Genomic DNA, 24,862 nt, shown 5'->3' on the forward strand with positions numbered 1-24,862 from the left:
ATCCTGTTTTAATGGATGATGAACACAGCAGTAAATACATTGTTTGCTTATCTTTATTTCTTTGATATTGCCTTGGCAGCAAAAATTCAAGTCATTTTAGTATGAAGCAACGTGCTTATTTTGTTCGGGAGAGCTCTGTGTGTTATGTAGCAAGCTAAAATTTGTAGAGTGCTTTTCCACATCAAAACATTTTTATTTCCCTTTTTTGTCTAGTGTCTTCTTGAACTTCAGAACGAAGCAGTATTTATGTGGAGCACAGACCTGGATAGTGTTGTGACCTTGTGTTTTAAATCCTTTGAAGGTTCCAATTATGATGTACGATTAGCAGTTTCAAAACTTTTAGGCACAGTATTGGCTAGAGCTCTAACGTCTAAACAGAAAATAGGTAAAGTATGTATGTTGTTTACTGATTCCTCATCTGTAAAAATCTGTCAGATGATCAGAACTCTCAAGTTCTGTCAGTACTCTAAAGCCCAAAGTAAAATCACAATGTAAACTCCATCTGGCTGTGCGTATCTCTGGTTTGGTCTTTTTTGTAACATTTTTCTTATGAAGTGCTGTGGGTTTTTTTGTTGTGTTAACCCATATATATATATTAATAAAATCATAAACAGGGAAAAATATTTGATAAAACTAGTTGGCTCTGTTACAAGATGATTGTCGTATGGAGAGAAATTAGTAGCCTCAAGAATTTAAAAGTAAGATTGACTTCAACAGTGTAGAAAATAATAAAAGTTGAGGGGTTGTCTCTTTGTCAAACTGAAGAGTTAAGGATATCTTTTCAAGCTGTTTTCCACAATCATCAGTACCACATCTGGATTGTCTAGCAGTACAAATGTGATCAGAAGCAGAAATGAGCGTGCAGTTTTCTTCACTCAACAGTGTGTGTAACAGTTTTTGCTGAGAGAGAGTACTTGATCCAACTGAAGCATCCTGGCTCAAAGTTAAGATCTCGAATCTTTGGTGTCATTCAGACTGGACATTTTCAGCCCAATCTTAGGAGTCCAAAGCTAAATATTTAACTGTAATCTAAAAGAAATACAACAGATGCCGAGTAAGAGTGATTCAGACTGTTCGTTCTGCTTTTAATGGCATCAGAGAAGACTTTCACTGCAAGAAGCTGCAAATGACAAAAGTACGTGCCTTTAAGCTCGACTTGCTGCCTTGCAAAATTCTTGAGGCTGTGTATTTGCATTGGAGACTCTGAAGTCTTGATTTATAAAGTATTTTTCTAAGAATCTCTTTGGAGACAATTATTGTGTTACAGAAAACAATCAGCACTTATCTTTTCCCATTAAAAGTTAAAAAAAAATTACTCTGGCTTCTTTATAAACTCAGCAGTTTTCTTTAATCTTTGTAAGCAATGTAGTTATATAATCTCACCGTAGCACTTTAGAAATACAAGCAGCTCATCAGCTGTTTGGCTGGTTATTTTTAGTGGGGAAGCACTAGGTTAAAAACAAGTTAGAGCTAAGTGAGGCAGAAGCTAGGTGGAGGCTAGAAGGGGCTGGGGGAGAAGTGGAGGGAGCAATGCATGAATTGTGTAGTCCTGAAGTTTCTGCTTTGTATCTGATAACCTGCTGATGTTAGGTTGTTTTTTTTATTTTTTTGAACATGACTATCTTAAATCCTCTCACTTCTTTTCCCAATACAGTACTTCAAAGAGAATGAAAAATGCAGTGAAAATTTTAGGTCACTTAGTTTGCACACTATGCAGTCACGTGCTATGTTCGCATACACATGTCCCAGCATGTATTTTAAATGAACTCTCTATCAAGAAATAAAACAATAGAATAGGAACTAGGGATAAATAATTTTCCTAGAAGATTGTAAACATATTGTATTATTCTCATTATATTGGAGAGCTAATTTAATACTAAGGTGGGATGCTTTTGTTTGCTGTTGCTGTGTCCTTATCCGGCTAAGCATAGCAAAATGGTAATCTGCCCTGTCTGGAGTTTGGAATAGAGGGTTGTCCGTGGCAGTACGCTGGAATGAGTTAGAGTCAGGGCTTTCATGAAACTTAGGATGGTAGGAATAGGTCATACAGACCTTTTTGCAAAGGGAGCTTAGATTAGATGGTAAACACTGAGGGAGGGTAAATATATGTCTACATATTAGGTGATGGCCTAAGCTCTCTAAAGATAGCTGAAGCAGAAAAACTTGAGAAATGTTGTGGTTCGCTGGAGCACTGAGTCCTAAAATGTCTTAGTTTCTGTTGTGAAATTATACTCAAACAGCATTTGGATTTGGTTGTGCTACTGAATTTGTGCAAATCGTTTTTTTTAAATTAGAGTTGAAACTTTTCTTTTAAAATATAACAAGTTTTACAGAGCTATTCCTCTAAAGATTTACATCTATTCTTAGCATCCACTAGGCATAACTTACGCAGAATCTCTTTGGAAGAAGTGATGGAGCTATTGGGAACTGGATTTCTGCGCGGAAGTTGTGGATTTCTACGAGCCAGTGGCGATATGTTGAAAGGGACCAGTTCAGTCAGCAGAGATGTTAGAGTTGGAGTCACCCAGGTTTGGATTATGTTATTTATAATTTTCTGAGATCGCTAAGCATTCCTATAATAATGGTTTTGCTCTCCATGTATCTCTTATTTCCCCCTTTTTTTGTATCTGTGATGAATTGTATGTAATTTAAAATAAGGATTTACATCTTGAGTTATGCTAGAAAGAAAAGGAAAAAAGATTTCTGATGTTGGCTATTGTTTACCTGATAGTTTGAAATTTTCCAAATTAAGTATGTATTACTTGTGGAAGCTTCACGTGATAGGAATTTCAAGTAAGTGATATAAATAAGTACTTTCCTCAAATTTTTAATTTAAAACTTAATACCTTACATCTAAAAATGAAAGGGGGAACTTAAAAGAATTCTTTGAACTTGGAGCAGTTTCCTCCTATATAGGGACATTCCCAGTCCCATTCTGAAAGAATGGTTCTGCTTTGAATAAGTGTGTGATAAATAAGGAAAACAGAATTTAGTGGGGAAAAAACAAATACCTGGTTTGCTGTGTTCCACGATGCGACTAAAGGTCATGGTGAACATTTACATATCAAACAGCTGTGATTATTTTAATGTTACAGTCCCCACAGCTATTTTATATGTCCCCTTTGCCAGTAAGGGAATTTTTCAGTGCATTTCGACTTCTGTAGTGTAAAAAATCTGTAAATTAGCCTCAGTTACTGATAGAAGCTGCCAGACTTTGCACTGAAACAGCTAGAAGATGCTCACAAATTGTCGTCTTTGCTCAGATCATGCTGGGTGGACGCATTAACTTGTGGCAGAGAGACTGAAAAGCTGGGGAACAATACTACCTTGACAGCTGTTTGCCTAGAAAATGCATGCCAGACTCCTAAGGTGTTCTATATATGTATTGTACTGGTTTTTGGAGGCTGTCTCCTTTTCATGCATTTCTATGTTAACACAGTAGTACCTGTGCTAGATGATACACTTTTAACTGTACCAGAACAGTTAAAATAGTGCAATGTTTCTATAAGAAAAACTTGTGAAACTGTGTGTATATCAGTGCCCGCAAGTAGAAAATGCTTGCAGTTATAAAATGTATTAATTATTATGTGAATTGCAGCTTATTATAAATTAAAAAATAAGAAAAACACTGAAGATGACTTCTTACATATGGAAGAAGAATTTAGATTAGTTCAAGATGTAGCCATGGCAATATGACTCTTCAGAAGTCTATTTATCCTGCTAAATTCCTCAGTTTTCAAATCTGTAAAACAGGGGTAATGTACTGGTACGTTATGAAGCCTAAGTAGTATTTTTCAAGAGCTATTAGATGCTGACAGGATCTAACAGTACAGTTTCTCTGTCTACAGTACTTCGCTTTCTTTCACGTGAATAATGTAGTTGTTAATATTAGACACGAGACAAAGTATGTATGAGGCAAATAGAGAAGTTCATTGATATGGGTAGTATTTGTGAACTTTCTTATGAGGAATTTTGTGTGTTCCTTTGACAATTATCATTTTTTGTATTCCCTCTTCTTGATGGTAGCACATCTATTCATTAAAAAAAAAAATCTAACACAGGCACATGGAAGACGTTTGTAAGGGAGCGTATTATGTGGCAAAATAAATGGTCTTGTGGTGATTAGATTTGTAAAGTGACTCTGCATTCTTTCTCTTTGTTGTGACAAACATAGTCTTTTTATGGTACCTCCATTGCAAGGCAAACAATTAAAATTCATTGAGATGAAGAGCAGTGCTTGGGGGCTGCAAATATTCCCTAATTCAAAGCCTATAATAACAAAATTCTCTCAGGGTTATGGGTTATAGTTTTGTAACATAGTAGTTCTTAAAATGCATTCATACATTAAATTTGGGTTCCATGTGCAGAATGTTAAATAGCTGGAAGCTGTTGTTCAGTGAGACCAAACACAATGTTTTACATAACAAGTGCCTGTGCAGGGTAAACTGCCATTTCTCACACTCTGGAATGAAATAACATGGGCAGCGGTGTGAATTAACTTACAGTCAAAGCAGGCTGCAATATTGCTTGTACAGTTTTGGTAGTAATTTAAATGATTTAAATAGATCCAAAAAACCTGAAGCTACCTGAAGTGAGAACGTACGTGATTTATGGATGCATAAATGTAAAAATAATCTCAGTTTAGTGATGTTCTAGTTGTGGCGATGTGCAGAGATAAAAAAAAATATGTATGTGGGATAGCTGGCAGTGGTTTTCCAAACGATTTTGCTCTAAAATATGGCTTCTTTTCAAATCTCTTCCAGGCATATGTGGTATTTGTCTCTACACTAGGAGCACAATGGCTTGAAAGGAACTTCTCTGCCTTCCTTTCCCATGTTCTAGATCTCGTGTCTCAGTCTCACCCTAAGGCTATTCAGAGTCAGATGGATGCTATCGGCTGTCGCCGCTGTGTTTCATTTATCCTTCGGGCTACAGTAGGAGGCCTTCTTGGGGAAAAAGCTCAAATTGCAGCTGCCAAGGAGATTTGTCAGGCCATCTGGAAACTGAAGAAAGTTGTGGGTATGAGTCTAACAAGATTATCCATCTGAGCCTCTGTTTTTCCTTTTTTTAAGTGATTGTCCAACTTCCTAATCCAGAGACTGCAGAAACAGAATATATAGTGCTGATTTATTACCATAATAATGTAGAGGGCTTTTGATGGACTGCTTTGTTTTTAACTTGGGCTGGTTATTTGTTTGTGTGTGTCTGTATTTCTGCATGTGTGTACCCACACAAGGGTAAACATCTTTTTTAACACTTCTTCCCTGGCAAATATAATTTTAATTAATTACAAATATATTAAAATAATAAATACATGCAGTAATAAAATATAGACAGTATTGTAAAATAAGTTAAATTGGCAGTTAATACCTGTCTAGCCAGATTCTGCTTTCCTGTTCAGAGCAGCTGACACTACTGATGGTTCAAATAAGAAGCATTTGTTCCTAATTGACAAAATGTGCATTTCTCCTGGAGAAAACAGATCTCTGACATGATAGTCTTGTACACAGCTTCCAAAAAAAGCTGCTGATCTCCCACCATCATCCTTGTAGGGGAAAAGAAAGAGAATGCTGGGCATAACCAGTTGTCCCCTGGTGTACAGCTGCATATTGTATCCCAGTTAAATACCTAAATGTTAAATGTCTAACCTGGTGTAATCATTTGTGTCTCAAAAGATGAACTTTCAAAAAAACTCCAGATTTTTCCCTCCCTCTTTATTCCCTGCCCCCACCATCTCCCTCACTTGTTCTCGCACTATTTCACTCTTTCCTTCCCTTTCTTTTTTCCTACTGTGTAGTGAAATCTGGCAAGTTACATCAAAGCATGACCTCTTCAAGTCACTTTCGGTGAGGCTGAGAATAGCATGCTTCTCACTAGCCACTGTTCCCCATCACTTAAAGATAAGCAATTTGGTAGTTTCCATTTTATCTACCCTCTTTCCCTCACAGACATTACTACGCTATCCATTTGAGTAATAGGAATGTACTTGTCTCAGTGAAGGTAAACCTTTGTGAAAACAGTTTTGTCAATAATAAAAATGGTAATGATAAAAGCTCATTTGGTAATATAAACAACTTATCATAGGAAAATCCTTTTTACGATCTGTTTGTTTCATTTTGGTAATGATTTCATGGGGATCTTCCTATATGGTGTTATCAGATGCTGCAATGAGTGACAATAACTTGGAAACAAGAGTTAGTACAACAGATGTAACAGCAAGTCAGCATGTGCTTGTGTGTGCACTTCAGGAACTCGGAAGTCTCATCCATGGCTTAGGAACTACAGCAGCACCATTACTACAAGACTCCAGTACAGGTACCAGCCCTGAACTATTTTGTGAACCAGAGTACAAAATATATTCCTTTGTTCACTGTGATCTTCTCTGATTTCTTATGGCTAGACTGTCAATTCTTTCAAATCTGTTGGGATCCTTTGTCTTCTCCGGCCTGTACTATTATGTTAATAAAAAAAAAAAATAAAAAAGTCAGTATCAAATTTAACTCCATTAAGGGTTGTATTTAAAGTCCAACACTTTGTAATGTTTATAGTAAAGCAGTTTGATTGAGCTGGGTATCTTCATCTTCCTTTATTGTTTTTATTTAGCTGCAGTGAGAATTTTTTTTATCTGGGTAGATTCAAGTGGACATCTGTTTCCACTGCATGGATTTCTGCTTCCTTGAGAATACTTACAGATATTTTCGATGCATGTTGATGAATAACTGCATAGTGTGTTAGGTTTTGTCTATATTGTTACTTTTCATTCAGGGTAACTTTTTTTGAAAAGTATTAAAGTATTTAAATTTGACAAGAAATATTTCACAATAAAAATCAATAGTACTTTTTAAAGAGAAGTACAGAAACTGGATAGTGGTATGTTCACCAATCCTCTGTATACATTTTTGCTTGTTTGACAATCTGCTTGCCTATTTCTTATGTATGTTTATGCATTTTATTTTTCAGGAGTTCTGGAAGCAGTAATTTCTGTCATTCTTCATCCCAGCATTTCAGTTAGACTAACAGCAGCTTGGTGTTTACGCTGTATTGCAGTAGCATTGCCCTCCTATGTGTCCCTACTGTTGGATCGTTGTATTGAACGTCTTAGTGTATTGAAATCCTCCCCAGAAGCAGTAACTGGCTACAGTTTTGCTGTTGCTGCTTTGCTGGGTGCAGTAAAACACAGTCCTTTAGGAATTCCACATGGAAAAGGGAAGGTACGGTCTGAATACTTTATTTCTGGGCAGTTCTTTGATGTTTTTGCAGTAGTATTTGCATGTATTCTTTGACGTGATCACATAACCCAGCATACTGATGAGATATTTTCTTTCCTCAAGAAGGGGATTTTGAAGCGTACCATAACTCAAATAAGCAAGCATTTTTCTCACATGAGTCAGGATTGTGAATTTTCCAGGAAATGTCACTAATGACTTTATTAACCACTCATACTGCTACCTTTTTCTAATGGAGAAGTTTGTTAGGGGGGAAGTTTGTTTGTTGTTTTGGGACAGAGGTCAATTCTGTGGAGCTGTAAGGACTTAAATTGAACAGTCTAAGAAAAGGTTTACCTGGAGAAAACATTTCTTGAGTAGAGTTACATTTTTCAGAATTTCAAACTAAATTCTTTACAGCAAGATCAAACCTTCTGCAACTCTGGCCCAGTTTGACACTGGCTTAAATTAGAAAGCTGACATTTCAGCAGTCTTAATGGTGAGAAAAGGCTGGAGTACACACAGATGAAATGTATCAGACTTTGCCAAAAGAAAAGATCTTTCTTTTATAAAAAAATAAATAGAAGTATGCATACAGATCTATTGCATGCTGTGATGTTAGAAATAAGTTTCCTGGAAGGAAACTCATTCAAGCACAGATTAAGCCAAATTAATATTTCCCAGGCCAATCAATGACTCTCCAGTGTATGGTTTAGTCAGTGCTTACACCAATAACAGCAATTATGTATTATCTTGAAAATCTTTGGTCAAGTCCAACAAAATCTTTAAACAAGTCCAACAGATAACATGCTTTCATTTTGTTTTACATAATTTAACAGAAACCAATTTCTTGCATTAACATAGTCTAAGATGCTCGTACGAGTCTCTCTACTAGTGCAGATAGGATATACTGTGCTCTGAAGTTTTAGGCATATACAGTTGTAGAAATACAGACCAGGAGAAGAAGCTGTTTCCATCTCAGTGTGAACTTTATCCATGGAGTTACCCCCAGTTGGAAAACCATGGTGCCGCACAAATATCAGCAGTACATGCTAATTCTGTAAATAATGTAGAAACTCACTTCTGAAAATACCTCTTTTGGAGCCAGTGAGCATTGAAGAAGTGGCACACTTTGAAACAAGGATTGTGGGTTTTTTCTTGTTATTACATCACTGTAAGAAGAAAGGAATGCTTTAGTACATTATGAAAAATGTCCCTTGCAGTGATTCCAGCCCACCCTTTCAGCGTTGTGGAGTACTAACAGTTCCACGCCACTCCTTAACAGACACTGCTAGCTACAGTTCTCAATATTCAAAGTACCAACTGCTGATGAAACAATTTATAAATGTAAAAAAAAAAGCCTGTTTTTCTTACCTTTTAAAAACTTTTCCTCATGAGTACTGAAAGACCATGGGGAGAGAACAAAATGAGTATCGTTTGCGCAGTTATATAGATAAGATGTGCCATTCAAATACTATATACCTAAGCCTAGCTAAATTTTCTATTTAACAGAGAAACATAATTCTTAATAAGGATTTCTTCTAGAGGAATAGAATAGGATGAAATAGAGCCAGGAGGAGGTATGGGAGGGCACAGAAAAGTGTGGGAGAAACACTGTATTCTGTACTAAGCTGGCAGGGGGGAGAACAGAGGAGCTGACAAAAGCCCTTTTCCATTCTCTCCTAGGAACACTGCCAGATTCCAGACTAGCTCCTCTTCTGAGGAGCTGAAAGAGACCAGTGTTAAATAGAGCAGTTTTGAAAAGGAAATATCAAACGTAGACAGTGGTGACCTGGACAGAAGCTGTTCTATATTAATGCATTTTCCTTTGAGAGAGTGGTTAGAGTTGCAGGTGGAACCTGTTCAAGAGAACAAAATAGTTTGTGGGTTTGTATATGTTTAGCATTCCGTACAAGTGCTTATACTTCAGTTCAAAAAATCATTCGAAAATAAGACATTTCTCCTAGTACATAGAGAGAAAAATTGTCAGAAATCATTAAATGAAATCCTTTTAGGATGCTTGTTTATCAGGTAATTTAAGTATACTAAGCTGTTAGTAATTTTTAATAATATAATTTAACAAGGGTGCTGTTTTAATTTTAGAATCAAATATTTTAAATCTATCAAGAATCTGTCAAAATAAATGTCTTCATTTGCAACTATCTGATATTATGGAATTGGGGAAACTAATGTTTTCAGACTGTTAATATTTCATTAAGTTTTGGAAGTGTACAAATTTCAAACTTTCATGTGCAAACTTTCATGAAGTTTTATAATTTTTCAAATAAATTATAGAAGGATGCTGTCTATACTGTCCAAACAAATGATAGTGTGCAAAAAAATTATAGGAGGAAATTGGCTATACTGAGGCTTTTAAAGATATTATTGATAATGACACTTCTTACTTGTAATACTAATTTACAGCAGTTTGTTTTGGCAACCAGACATAATGCAAGATGTAAGAAATAATTTTTTGGTATATGTGAAACATAATTGAAGCAAACCATTTGCAGAATACTTTTTGAAGTTGTAGCCATTCTGTGGTAATTGTCCATGGACACAGTGTCTGTTCCTCCACGTAAATTCTCGGTAACTCAGCTTTGGTAACAAGCGCAGATTGTCACCTTGCATTTAGCATATAATAGTAGGCACATGCAGTTATTGTGGAGAAGCTAAGATAGGATTAATTCTAACTGTACCATACTATTCTAACTTGTTTGTTTAGTCATACCATTTGTTGATTAAAAACTGTCAGAGAGAATGATAGACCTTATTCTAAAACAGGAATCAAAAGATTGCTACCCCTTTCATCACTTCTTCTGAGCTCTAATTTGTAGGTCTAATGCTATCCTTTTTCTACACAGTGGCATAAACAGAATATCAGAACACTTTTATCCTTGCCACACACATTCCTGTGAGAATTATCAGCTCTCATTTTACTGCTGATAAAAGAAGGGGACCAAGCAGCAAAGTAACTGACCTAGTACCCCACAGGAGCTGTTGAAGCCGTCCCAGACTAGTACTGAAGCTGGTCATTGCAGCTTCGTGAGCCTGAGTTTCTTGCTATAGTGTGAGAGGAAGATGGCATTCTATTTGGGGACGCTGAAATGGGATTAAGTATCACAGCAAATAGTATTGAAAAATCATTTGGTACTTACTAAGATGCTGATGCTCTGTTTTTCTCTTTAACTTTGAAGGTAATCATGACAGTAGCAGAGGAGTTGTTGTGTTCTGCTTCTCAGAACAGCCGCATTTCACTGCAGCGAACACAGGCTGGATGGCTGTTGATAGCGGCCCTCATGACATTAGGTAGTAGCTTGCTAAAATTTTTCTTAAACTAAATTAAGCTGTTCTGTGTTCTTTCTCTGACTTTAGTTCTTTTGATGTTTCATTTAATTTAGCACTGTGAAGTAATTCTTAAAAAAATGTAAATCAGAATCTTTAGAAACACTTTGTAAAATAAAAATGTCATTTCTTCCAAATTTTCTATTAGTTCATTGGGAGCAATGTCAGAATAACAGTGACTGTGTGGGACCGCTATTAATTAAATGTAGAAGATAAATTTTAAAGTCAATCTAATCAAACATCTTTGTAGTCATGAAGAATTACACTGATATTTTTTTAAGATTTATCCTATAAAAAAATGAGCTAATCATTTGTATTTCCCTCTTCTCAGGCATTTGAAATCTTACAGAAATTTCTGATATTTATTAGTGGTTAAGTTATTGATTGTGATCACTAAATTACTCATGAAGAATGTATTATATATGTTTTGTTATTATTTTTAAGGCACCTTTCATGTTTTCAGCTATTACTTCTGCCCAACAGCTCCTAGTTTTTCCTTAGATTAGGGAAAACACACCTTGTACATTAACCTGTAACAAATGTTTGCTTTTCTGAATATCACTATTGCTTATTACATCTCTTTTATGCTAGTGATCCACAGGGTCTGTACTTAGTAAAACAGAGATTATAGTTGGCTTGGTGACATACTTATAAATGCGTCAGTGGGTATGCAGCTATGTATGAAAATAGAGTACCAAGATAGTAAACATTTGAGAGATTATATATGAGACTGCTGGGAAAGTAGCATAAAGTTTTGTTCACAGCTGTAATGATTTTGTGAACATAGATAAAAGAACCAAAGAGAAAAATTAATTTTATTAATCCTTACAATGGCATGACAACTATCAATGCTTACAGGTCCTGCAGTTGTCCAACACCATCTGCCACGAATGCTGTTACTGTGGAAGTGCATCTTTCCATCATCTCCTAAAGACCTAGAAACAGAGAAGACACGAGGAGATTCATTTACCTGGCAAGTAACACTGGAAGGTCGTGCTGGTGCTCTCTGTGGTAAGTGCGATTTACTGTGTCTTTCTCTCCATATTTATAGTTTGGCTGTGTGTTTGGTTTTCCTTCTGAAAGAACAACGATACTTCATATTGATTTTTTTTTTTTTCACTGGATGGTAAAGGATGTATTCACTCCTCAACATACCTGCTTGTGTGTGTGTATATATATATATATTTACCTATATGTCTATATACATGTGTTTCATTTTTGTAAAAAACAAACAAAGAAAAAATCCAAGAGCGTTCTTCCTCTTGTTCTTCTGATCAGTTGATTTCCAAGCAGTAAATGATATCAGGAAGGTTGCTTCTCTTCTCTTGTTTGACATACATATCACTGTAATGAATGAGGACCTAAACCAGGGTATGTTCTGTTGTTTATACAGTCTTTTATATTTAGTAAATAGCAGTTCTGTTTCCTAATAGCTGACTTACTGTAAGCAAAATAGAATTGGTGAGTCAGTCAAACACATTTGTGAGAGTGGGAAGACTCAGGTAAAAATTACAATAAGGAAGTTGCAATCCTCAGACAGTAAAGAGTAATATGTATTTGGCTGCTGTCTGGTAGGTTGCAGTTTTCCATCATGAAATATTGTGAATTTGGGTTTCCAAGAGATGACTCCAGTGACCTTTAAATACTTAATGTGTTTCAGTCATATATTCTAGAATACTAAAGGGTCCTTTGCGTTGCAGAAAGGTGAACTCTAGTATAGTGATTGCCCCTCTCTCGCACTATTAAAATCTATCGGAAAGTGTGGAATTCAATAGTAATTTCATTTTAGAAGTAACCTAAACAATCAACCTTCAAATATTTTCTTTTCCTTTTGGAAAGAGGTCTTTAATACTGTATATTCTCTAGATGCTTTCTGAACTACTAACTCAAGATTAATTTTCTGTAAATAATGAAAAATACTTGTGTACATATAAGTTGTTTCTTAAAGTACAGTAATTAAATTTAAATAGAAAACTAGCAAACTAAGCAGTAAGTCATCTGATTATCATCCTTCTCCCATTTTTTTCTTTTTTTTTTAATTATTATCATGGAATTATCATGAAGTTGAGTTATATTCCATAATACATAACAAAGAGCAAAAAATGCTTGCATTTATATATGCGATTAAAAGTCAGGGTATGAACGTCCAAGCTGAGACACCAAAACAGTGCATCTGTAAATATGACTTCTTTCATTTGAGATTTTTGTCAGTTTCTTAAATTATTGGTCAAAATACTTTTTTTTGCATGCTTTCTTCTACTTTTAAATTATTAGTGAGGTAATAATGTGATTACTGCACTAATGTGATTTTATTTTTCTTCTCACACTAAGTAAATTAAAATCTAATTCCTTTTCTAGCTATCAAAAGCTTTGTTTCCCACTGTGCTGGTCTTCTTACGGATGAAGTTGTTCAGAGACTTCTTCCTCCACTCCCAAGTGCTGTTGATTTATTGACACAGTAAGTGTGTGTATCAAACTGTTAAATGAGATTCTGTTTTTGAAAAGCTACAGAGTAATCTTCTTGTATTTGATTTACTGTGCTTCCTAAAGAACTTTCTTTTCAAAGTATAAAAATTAGAGTATAGAATTCAGCTGTGTAGCTGAAGACTCTTAGCTGACATAATGTATCTTGCAGAGTCCAGCATCATGTAAAAAGGCTAGGGAAGAAATTATTGCATGCTTTTGTTAAGTTATTGTTTTTATTCTACTTTTTTAAACAAGCATACACATTCGTGTTTAAGCATGATCATTTTTTATAAAATAAAAGTTCAAGAATACTCTTGGACAAAAAGTTTTAGATATGGGTATTTTTTATATTTAGATTCAGAGCTAAGCTGGAAAAGGGGTTTAAAATTTTAAAATTTTTGCCTTCAGAATAGGTAGTGATTTAATGTATTTGGGCTCTGAACTCAAACTTACAGAGATATATCCACAAAAAATTAATTTGTAATAAACATAGGTACAATCAAAGGCAACAGAAAGCCTTATTTATTTCTCTATTATTAAATAAAAGTAATGACTGGAAATGGAGAACAGAGAGGTTCTGTCAGAACATGTGAAATAAATTGTTTTGCTTCTACTATTGGTAATGCAAATCAAAACTGTACTTACAATATGTATAGATTTTAAAAGTATTCAGTAGAATGGTACAAATGAAACCAGACTGTTGCATAATGCTTAAAGTCTTTAACATCTCTGATGTGCTTTTTATATTTTAAGGCTTTCTTCAATATATAAATCATATGGAAATTCTTTAAAAACATCATCAACAGTTTACAGACATAAACTTTATGAATTACTAGCAGTATTGCCTCCAAAGACCTATGAAGGTGCGTATTTCCTTACAAAGAAATATTTGTTAAAAATACCATGGGCTTATTTTTAAGTTTTTGTTCAACCTATATTCAGCTAGTAAGGAATAGTTCCACCTCTTCTAATAAATTTTATTCCCTCTGTTTAGATTTGATGAAATTGTAGTGAAGTCACTACGGTTTTGAAAAGCTAGTGTTCCTGATCTTTTTTTTTCCCCTCTCCTATTGCAAATACAGACTTTTGTCCTGTTTTTAGTTGAAACTTGAAGGTATAGAACCTTGCAATTTTAAACTACTTGAAGAATTAACTTACTTTGATGCCTGTTGTACTTTCCATTGAATCCTAAATCCAAAATGTATAATCTTAGCATGAACCAATTGAATATAGTCCATTAAAAGAATTTAATTGCTTCAAATAGACTTATGTATTACAGATATATTCCTCTGATCCTGTGCAGATAGTGCATAAAAAAATTTGTATTTAAAGACAAATTTTAAAAAAAATCTGGGGATAGGCTTACTTTTCTGTAGCAGAACATAACTAGCAGTATTTAAAATCTAATCCGCTAATTCAATAACTATGCACTGTAGACAGGTCTAACAGTTCAAGTAAAACATTAAATACCTTTTGTCATCTTTAAATTGTCATGTGAATATAGTTTGCCATAGAGTACTGTATGGACTGAAATAAGGAACCAGAGCGTAACCAGTTGTAAAAAGAAGTACAGGGTATTTCATCAGGACAGAGAGGATATGGGCCAGCCAGCCACTGAATTGGCTGCGTCCTCTGTATCATGGAGGGAATCTGTACTCAATCTGCTCCATCTAGTGGTAACTGCTAAGTGAATCTTCATAAGGACAAATCCCTGACCTTTGCCTCAAAGCTGTCGTCACATTAGAAGTCTGTATATAACACTCGAAGCATAGTGTATAATATTCATTTGTGACTTGAACTTAAAAGACTGAAAATGATACCTCCATCCCTTACAGCAAGTTTTTTTTGTTGTTCTTTTATTACAGGGACAATATTTTATAGAATATGGATATTTGGGTGTGAGTGGTTTTGGCAATTTTCTGGGTTTTGGGCGATTTTTGCATATGGTCTAACTTTATTTAAAAATAGACAGTGTGACCTGTAAAGTCTGAATCTTGTGAGAGAGCATCCTAGCTGAGGATGCTGCAATCTAGAACCAATAAATAAAGAAAAAGCTTAAAAAGTTTGTTATAAATAAGTGGGCACCCTGCTGAAAGCTTTGTAAATAGCCTTAGAATCAAAACAGTACTTTGACAGATGTAGTCTCAGAGTTGTTCACCTGTTTGTAATACAGCAATATGAGACTGGGGAAAGAACGGAAATGCATATATTGCTGGACCTTATTTTCAAGGTCTGTTATATATTTTAACATGTAAGTATGTATCATTTAGGAATGCAAAAAAAGTTAAGGTAAAGCTTGAAACAAATACTTTTCTTTCCATATTATTTCCAGTATGAGAGCTTCATGCAGAAACTGCGTCTTTGCAAATACTAGGACGTTTTAAAATAAATTATTTGGGAAAACAATATAATATGGAATGCAGGGTGGTTTTTTGATATGTAATTTTAGTCATTATCACTAGGAAGAACAGTAGATGTACTCTTGTGTTGCACAGCCTGGCACATTTTGCATGGCTCAGAGTGACACACTGAATGGGAAGCTTTCAGCAGTTCATGGTTTTATTTCTTTTCTTTTCAATTTCTTTGATCTGGGTAGTTAGCCACAGGCTAGAAATGTGCAAGTTGTTTCTTTTTGAGAAAATCAGTGATGGGGACACATACTAGGAGTTGTAACTCAAGCTTTTAGTATTTGCAAATAATGTGCAAAGCTTTTTTTCTTTAGCAGAAGAGGAACAAAACAAAATACCCAGCAAAATAAGCAGTTGAAAACAGCTTCTTTTTCTTGAAAGTTGAAAACAGCCTCTTTCTCAACTCAAACCTTTAGATTTCTGAGGGCGGAGATACTAGGACTTGTTTAGGCTCTGCTTGGTCCTTTCCTGCTCTCTTTCAGCCTCTCTGATGTTTCTCTTACTGCTTTCTGTAATCAATAAAAATCGTTATCTGCTCAAACAGCAGAATTATGAAGGCTTACAGTGAGTGTGCATGAGTAGTAGACTATTTTTTGCATTATTTTAGAAATGACAGATATGAGAAGAATGTATTGGGTTAACTTGAACATCAGTGAAAAATATTTAGCATGTTTTACGTGCTGTCTTCTGTCATGTGTGAACGGTTAAGACTTTGCAATTTAGCTGATACAAAGTATGAACTTGTTAAGCTGGGAAATGCAGGTTCCATTTCTAAGATGATTATTCATATTCTTGATCCTTTTCACATGTCATTAGTTTTGGATGCTGAGGTGGTCATGTTTTTGAGGCTAAAACATTTATTTCCTGTTAATATAAAAATTTTAATTATTATAATGTCCAATTTGATAATTTCACACAAATCATTTCAGTAGTTTGAATTTTGATTATTAGATTTGTTGATGTTTTCTGTGGTCTGAAATTAATGTGTTTTTTCAGACAACTCGTTAGGGTTCTTTTCATTCTTCAGCTTTTTGTGCTTGTTATGTTCCACTGTCTAAACCATAAAATTGAATACAAGCATTCACTTCTCTTTCTTAATAGGATGAGATGAATAGCTAGAATGCTGGAACAGTGTTCTGGCTCAAAATTTTGAAGTGCTTTACATTGGGATAATACTATTTGACATAATGTGTCTGGGACTAAAATAAATGTTAATTTGGTTAAAAATTGCTGAGTATCTCCATTAAATTTTATTTGAAAAGCTGTTTTCATAGAAAGGGGATTTTTCAATTTTTTTTTTATTGTGTACTGTAATAATTCATGAAAGAGCAGTTTCTAGTTGTTGTTTTTAATTATTTTGTTTTTAAAAAAGACTCAATTTCTGTCCGTTTCACACACTATCTGTGCATCTTGGAATATATTTGACAGTCTTAACCTTCTACATTTAGATCTGAGGTAAGCGTTTTGGGAAAAATTATGTACTTGCTAATTAGTCAGGGAGGCAGGCAAAGCAACAGATGCCTGCAGGGGAGAGAGGCCGATAGGGACAGGAGTTTGGGGGGACAGGGGGGAGGAAGCCAGCTTTCTCAGAACAGATTCGAGATTCAGGAAGGGTAAAACAACTGGTTGCAGCTACCAGCTCCAACTATCCAAATAGTTCTGCTTGTGCTCATGAGGTGCTGATAACTGTGTTGTCCCACTTTTTGGAACTGCCCTGTGTTGAAAAATTATAAGCAGCTTTAGTGCAAACGGGTAATTGTGTGATCAGCTAACAACAAAACTGAATACAAAGAACTGGATATGTGGAGTTAAGCCCCCCTTAGTGCTGATATTTCCCAATTCATGAGGACTTGACTTTGCAATCTTAATGCTCTGGAGGTAAATTCTGATGTAATATTTGCATAAAGAGTGTGTGTATATTCTTTAAGATCTGTTCTGCAATGTTTTTCAACACAATTTACTTATCAGATAAGCCAGACCTTTTTCATCACATGTGGTTCAGCACTGGAAATGTTCTCTCACTGCAGGGACTATTTTAATAACCTAAAATAGTCTGACTCAGAATGCCTAATGTTGTTGTTTATGTATAATGCACAATCTTGTCTGAAATATTATGTACGAAAATATGTGAAAGTTTTAACTACCAGTGTAAATTATCATAATGTAACCTACAGTAAATTCCTCATGCTTTTCTTTTTGAGTGCAAACTCCTGAAATAAGCAAGTACATTCTGCAGCTTTTGGTTATTTATCAAACCTATGGATGTTTTAAATTACGTCTCCTTGCCAAGTCTGAGTATTCCTGTATGGTTATGTAATACATTCTACAGCATTAATTTTCAGGAAATTTGTAGTAGAAACATGTCTGTGCTTGTAAATGCCTTTTTTTCCTCTCCTTTAACTGTAAATGTAACTAACTTACTGGATTAGCATTTGTGTGGCATTCTGCCTTCTGTAAAGGTAAAGGTCTCTGTTTTTCAGCTTCTAGATTGCTCTATGTGCTTAGTTTGCTTATCTTAGGCAGTGTTCTGTTGTTTCCCTTGTACCGAGTGTTCTCCAATTAACTGGTTGAAGACTTAAGAAAAATGTTAGATGGATGTTGCTATTTAAGTATAAACATCTTGCTCCCAAAGTTGCTTGTGGCAAGTGATTAACTGAAAATTTTGAATGTTTTTTTTTTTTTTTATTTAAAGGAAGCTTCTGTGCTGTTCTAAAAGAGTTAGTGGCTGACTTAACTGTCCCAGATAGCCAGATTGATGCCTCTACGTTCTTGCTTCCACCCCTTTGTCATGAGAATGATCTCCTTTTACTTGGTCCCTTACTGCAGGAGACTGACCACCGATTTATCGAAGAGCAGGTACTTTTTGATCTAGTACAATGGTGGTATTATATTTTCATGCAGTTCTAGTTATTTGGGTCAGTGCTGGTTTTGACTTGGTCAAAAATACGGCTATCACTTTTTTTCCTTCTTATAGCTCCTTTTAGGTAACAGCATAGCTGGCGGCAGCCTGGAGTATGACCCTTACTCAATTTATGAGAAAGTTGCGAAAGGCGATTCAGTACCTAAACCACTACCTCCTGTATTGTCTGTTATCAGTGCAGCAACTCGTCTTTTTGGAGTTATGTTTTCCCATGTAGCAGAATCTCACAGGTAAAGTGGTAACTGTAACTGTTGGGGAATTTGGGAGATGCTAAAAGATGGTCACAGTGTTTGAGATTGAACACAGAAGAAAATGATTCTGGAAAAATAATGAGTTGTATAAGTGGATTCTGTAAACCATCTGAATAATATAATTCAGACTAACAAATTACTAGGCTTTCTGTTTAAAGTTACTCACAATGAAAAGGCACATCCAGTAAGAGGTTACTGTCATTATAATAAATTCTGTTGACCAAGAAAAATAATGTTTTGTTTCAATAGCCAGATCAAAATAGAAGTTATTTTAAGAGATATTACACAATTATTATAATGCTTAATACGTGATTACTAAATGCCTTAGAACCAAAGAGGGACAAAAGGGGTAGGAAGCTGTAGTAAAATTTAACCCTTATCCTGCCTCATTCTTTATAAAAAGTGGATGGGAAGAAACAAGAGTTTGTGTCTTAACACAGAATGTTTGAAAGGGATCGCAGACTTCTCTTGGCTTTTTGTGTGTGTATGTATCTTCCTACTGCACGCAAGGCGTTTTGCTTTGTTTCACATTTGTAAGCACACCGATTGCTGAAGCATTCCTCAAGAGTTTTGCATGCTGTTGCTTATTCTGCATGCGGCTGGTAATTTTCTTGAATGCAGCATTAGAGGAAATAAATTATTTTTAATTTAAACAGCTTTATATTTTCAAAGCCACCTGTAGTTAGACCTCAGATCATGATCATTATATGTGGTGATGGTTTTGTAATTCTCTGTAAGGGATGAGTGCTTAGCATGCGAGTCCTGAGTCTTGATGTCTTCACTGCTTAGAATGCTCAGGATTTAGTGTAATTCTGAGGCAGATGTTTGTATATGAGCATACCTGCCAATAAAATTGCCAAATGCTTTATGATATGTTCTTCTGACTTGCATTTCCTTCCTTATTCTGTCTTCCCTGACTGCTTTTTTTTGTGAGTTTTTTTTCTGTTTGTGTGGACTTTTTGCCCCTGCTGTCACCAGGTTGCTGGCTGGTTTTCTTTAGCTGCTTCTCAAGACCTGAACTAATTGCTGCAGATAACTGCATTTTGCTTTTCTTTTTCTTTTCCCTCCTCCTTTCTCAATTGTAAGCCAAAATGCATCATTCCCATACAAAGTTCCTTTTAATAACATCTGTCTAATGCTACTTAGATATAAGTGATTATCCGTGAATACATATGTTATAAGGAAACAAAGGCAAAAAGGTCGTGTTCGTAATTACCTAGTCTAATATGGAATACAAAAATTTTTTGTAGTAGACAGGGTTGCCAGTTGAAGGAAAATGGTCAAGAGTTAGGGTAATAGATTTTTTCCACCTCTGTTTCTATAATATATAGGCTTTGTTAGTGTTTTAGAATAAAATAAAATTAAATTAAAAAGCTTGATTTGTTTCCTTAATTTTTAATTCTGTGGTTTCTTTTCTGTTTTTGTGTAAGGCTTCAGGTGTTAGAACAGTTGTTGAATTCCATAAAGCAAACAAAAGGATCACGGCAACAAATAGTACAGCTCAATGTTGTGTCAGCCTTTTCTACTTCATTAAAGGTAAATCTCCTCTCTCCTTTTGTTTCTCTCCTTTTGTTTCTGTCTCTCTCTCTGTTACTAAAACATGGCCTCTGTTGGTTCAAATGTGTCTACACAGAAGTTCTTATTTTGATTAACAGTCAAGGTGAAGATCAGTCCTGTTTTCTGTGATAATATATTTTTTTTGTGATGTCACACTTTTCTTAAGTGCTGAAGAGTCTCAGTTTAATTTTTCCTTTTTTTTTTTTTTTTTTTTATGTTAAGGGTTAGAGAAACCTATTCTAGTACACTGTAGTATACTATCATCCATACTAGTGTCATTCAAATAGGAGAGAGATGGAAAAACTCTGTATAATTTCTGTCTTTATCACTGTCTCTTTCATATTTCTTACTGTATAAATAAAAAAGTAACAATTGGTAAAATAATCTCATAACTATCTGCAGTTTGTTGCTTTTCCCTGATGATTTATTTGTATTTTCCTCTGTTCATGTGCAATTTTCATTCTTCCCTTCTTAGGCTTTCTTCAAACTAAGGCAAAATGTTTTCACCTTTCATTGTACAATATTTGAATTTGGAGCATATTTAATATGCAATCCAGATAACTGCTGTAGCTGGAATTTTTCTTTGTGTCACTATTCCGTTTTCACTGCTTTTCTTCTTGATATTTCCTGAATTTTATGCTAGTGTGTTGGTTTATTGTGTTCTACTGCAATCTACCCAGTATTTCTTAAAATCAGAATGTTGATATTATAATGTTGTGCTATGATGTACACTTATCTGGAGTTAGAATTCTAACTCACAAAACAGCAAATAAAAATAGAAGAATTCCTCAGATAAAAGGGGAAGAAAATAAAATTCCTTCCGCAGGTCTTGTAATTTTTGCATGACTGACGGAAAAACACATTCTGATTACTTGCTGTTTAATATATTTGATATCTGTTTTTAGCACATGGCTAACTGCAAGGGAAGTTTAGGTTCAGAAGAAGTTAGAAGGTCTGCCCTGACATTGGTAATGGGTGCCTTGGAAAGCAATAATCCACTCCTAAGATGTGCTGCTGCTGAGTGTTTGGCCAGATTGGCACAGGTGGTTTCTGACAGTGCCTTCACTGCTGGATTAGCACAAGTCAGTTTTGACAAGTAAGTTAAAAAAAAAATGTGGTAAGTTACTGGTTGAGTTCATAAAAATGTTTGAGAAATCTACCTGGCCCCTATTATGATAATAATTTTAATAGCTCGTTTCCTTCATGGATTTGATGTCACTTCAGAAATTAACAGGAAAAAGCACTGCCTGCCTTCTCCATGTATTTCTTAGTTTTGCTGATCTTTAAGAAGATTGTCTAAGTAATCATGTAGATTTTCAAATAAATTAAATTGGTTGCTGTTCTAGCAACATCATTTAAGTATATCTAAAATATTTTTGGTACTTTCTTCAGATAAGAGATGATAAATGAACTTAGAATTTTGGAAATATAACAATGACTAATAAAATATTTTGCTGATTACATACTAGAAATTACATTTGTAGATGTGGTTATTACATAGTATCAGTCTTGGTGATTACACTAACAGCTTTCTTTCCTTATAATCAATAGGCTACGATCTGCTAGGGATGTGGTATCAAGAACAGGTCATTCTTTGGCTTTGGGATGTCTGTATAGGTACCTAGGAGGAATAGGCTCTACTCAGCACCTGAATGCATGTGTTGGAATCCTTTATACTTTATCTCAGGACAGTACTTCTCCTGACGTACAGGTACTTGTCACTTATCTAAAAATGTTATGTTACAGATGAACTGATTTATATTGTGGAGTATAAGAGTTTTTTTCTTGTAAGAATAACACCTCACAACCTTTTAGGCATACCTCACAGGTGATGGCTGGACCACAAAGGCAGTGAAAACCATAGCCCCTGCTCGAAACCCACCTTCCAAGAAAGAACTATGATGAGATATGGGAGGTTCTTGTTAATGATCAATGAGGCTGATAAGGCTAAGATATGCTGGCTTCAAAAACACTATCTGATGTTTTAGGAATTGATTAATTTCACACTCACCTGTGTCTTGACCTTGACTGCATAGTACCTAGGTTTTTTTGTTCGTGTCAGTTTTTGTCTCTGCTATGATGTTTACCTCACAGCATTTTTTGTTGAAGGGTTATGTAGTAAATACTAGGGATTTGTAGCCTGAACGCTGTAGAACTTGGTCAATATACTTCCTTGAATAAGGCAAGATGTTTTGAAGACTAATTCAAATTATTTCTCTATGGCTAAAACTGTTATCTATCAGAATAGCTTTAAGAGACATTGATGAATGTATTCCATGTAATTGTCTAAATCTCAGTTAAGGAATTTTTTTAAGCTTTATCTACAATATCTTCACACAGAGAAGAACTGCATGTTGATTTGAAACAGATGTGGCTATTGGTGCAAAGTAACTGAGACTAAAACAATATATTGTTTCAGCAATTGTTATATTTTTTCATAATTGTCTTGTTCTCGCACATGAAACTAAGAAATTTTACAAAGAGTAGAATGTATTTGAGGAATAATAATCACTATTAAATTAATTACTATTAGATTAATTTTTTTTTTTAATTAGCAATGACAGATGTAAAATGGTTCTTTTGTTGTGGCACATACAGTTCCTTGTAAAATATTCAAAATGGCTTATCAGGTTCTTAAAGTTTCTTTCTATAACCTCTCCATTTGTCCCTTTGGAACTTAAAAGTGCAATTTCTATTACACTTAATTACTGGATTTCACTTGAACTATCAAATTTTAAAAAGATCTTATGTTTATTCTATCAAGTAGACATTACATGGCTGGTTCTTTTATTTTACAGGCATGGGCACTACACTCTCTGTCACTGATAGTAGATTTAGCTGGCCCCTTGTACCATGTGCATGTGGAACCTACCTTATCTCTTGTTCTCATGTTGTTGTTGACTGTGCCTCCTGCTTACGCTGAAGTTCACCAAAGCCTTGGTCGCTGTTTAAATGCACTTATTACCACACTGGGCCCTGAGTTGCAAGGTATGCAACATACAATAGCGTCAGCTTTGTTTGGTTTAGCAAGAAATTTCTAAACATTGTTTGAATGTGTAATTCAAATTGTATCAACAAATAAGTGCATGCTAAGTTTTTTTTTTTCCTCGTTTTAAGACAGTATTTCACAGGCCATGAGTTTATGCAATCACGATGACGTGACTGCTAGTTTTCCAAAAATAGTGTCTCTTTTTGACATCTTTTCCTTTGAACTGGTTTTCCAAGCTTTGCTTTGGGCTGAAAATTCTTACATTTAGCATGAAAACAGAAGGTATTCATATTTCAAGTGTTAGGAGCCAGTCTACGTCTTAGTTATGATGCAGACATTTCAAATTTGCATCTAAATCAACTTTTAGATAGCTGGACACTGAAATTTCCAGAGAGCAATATGACTGTTACTCATTGATATCAGAGTATAACACAGATATAGAAAGTATCCTTCAAGAGGATAAGAGTTATGGGTGGCTTGGGAAAAAGACAGGTTATCATGTTTTGAAAAAAAAACTTGATGTTTTAAAAACCTTTTTTCTTCCGAATATAGGCAGCAGTACGACATTTTCAGCCTTAAGAACTTCCTGCCTCCTGGGCTGCGCAGTGATGCAGGATAATCCTGACTGCCTGGTTCAGGCTCAAGCCATCTCTTGCCTTCAGCAGCTTCACATGTTTGCTCCTCGTCATGTCAACTTGTCTAGCCTTGTAAGCTGCCTATGTGTGAGTATACGTTTACTAGTCTATATCCTTGTATTGTAAAACATTTTGTTCAGAAACACTTAAAAAATGCAGATGCTTCTTTAACTAGAGAAACTGATCATTGTGTAGGGGTGAGGTGTTTCATATCCTCCTACAGGCGAGTATTCTCTATTTTTTCATTTTTTTTTCCCCAGTTTCTGCTTCCCCTTTACAAGATGAGCACATTCTGTAGAAATCTTGGCCTTCTGCACTGCTTGCAGCTGCATTCTGGTGCTCTTATTAAGGCCAGTTGTCTGGCAGGATATACCATCCATTACAACTTTGTGCTGGATTTTTACCAGCTATTTTATGTTGGCCAGTTTTTTTTCCTCTGCTGCTTTTTATGTCTTAGGTGAAGGATTGATTAAAAAAATTTGTGCGTACTGATTATGGAGAATTGTTTTGTTTGTGTTTGTTTTTTGCACGATGGTGAAAAATTGTAGATTTCTCTGTTTTTTAATTTCTGTAGCACTAATGCTTCGGTGTACTGACTTCTTGGCAGTCAGTATAAAAATTTGTGACACACCTAAGTAGTAGTCAAACTAGGTCTTTGGAAAAAAATAAACAAAACTCTTTTTCAGCCCTGTTTGACAACAAGGTGGGGGTTTTGTGTGTTTGCTGGGGGGTTTTTTGTTTTGTTTTTTTCCCCCAAAGTCTCTCTGTCTTTGAATAGCTGCTGTTCTGAAACACTTTGTTCTATGAAGAAAGCAAAAATAATTTTCTGGTAGTTATTAGCCTTGGTGGGTTTTCAGGGGCTAGCTAGGTTTTTTTTAATTTTTGTTTTGGTTTTAGTTTTTAATCTCTTGTCTATCTTAACACCGTTCTTATTCACATCTTCCCCTGGGTAGCACTTGTATATCAATAGTAACCATATATTGATTTAGTATAAAGTTTAGATTCCTTCCATTCATCTTTATTCAGTTGGACTAGAAACATGATTGTGGGAGCCAGGAAAAAATTGAAGGAGAAGATCTTTCAGCC

General features: G+C 35.1%; 1 protein-coding gene across 5 annotated transcripts in view; it reads left to right on the plus strand.

Annotated features, from left to right (window-relative positions):
• HEATR5A (HEAT repeat containing 5A) overlaps positions 1-24,862 on the plus strand; it is a 67,458-nt gene that overhangs the window by 19,029 nt on the left and 23,567 nt on the right. For all 5 annotated transcript variants that reach the window (XM_082316808.1, XM_082316810.1, XM_082316809.1 and 2 more), the window contains 16 exons: positions 214-385; positions 2,368-2,528; positions 4,764-5,019; positions 6,160-6,315; positions 6,961-7,211; positions 10,403-10,514; positions 11,409-11,561; positions 12,909-13,008; positions 13,770-13,879; positions 18,117-18,280; positions 18,399-18,574; positions 20,026-20,131; positions 21,058-21,248; positions 21,704-21,863; positions 22,951-23,140; positions 23,694-23,863. In XM_082316808.1, the coding sequence (XP_082172934.1) occupies positions 214-385; positions 2,368-2,528; positions 4,764-5,019; positions 6,160-6,315; positions 6,961-7,211; positions 10,403-10,514; positions 11,409-11,561; positions 12,909-13,008; positions 13,770-13,879; positions 18,117-18,280; positions 18,399-18,574; positions 20,026-20,131; positions 21,058-21,248; positions 21,704-21,863; positions 22,951-23,140; positions 23,694-23,863 (2,628 nt within the window). The remainder of the gene's footprint in view (positions 1-213; positions 386-2,367; positions 2,529-4,763; positions 5,020-6,159; positions 6,316-6,960; positions 7,212-10,402; positions 10,515-11,408; positions 11,562-12,908; positions 13,009-13,769; positions 13,880-18,116; positions 18,281-18,398; positions 18,575-20,025; positions 20,132-21,057; positions 21,249-21,703; positions 21,864-22,950; positions 23,141-23,693; positions 23,864-24,862) is intronic.

Source organism: Platalea leucorodia (genome assembly GCF_965183815.1).
Source record: "Platalea leucorodia genome assembly, chromosome: 7".
In the NCBI taxonomy this organism is placed as follows: Eukaryota; Metazoa; Chordata; class Aves; order Pelecaniformes; family Threskiornithidae; genus Platalea; species Platalea leucorodia.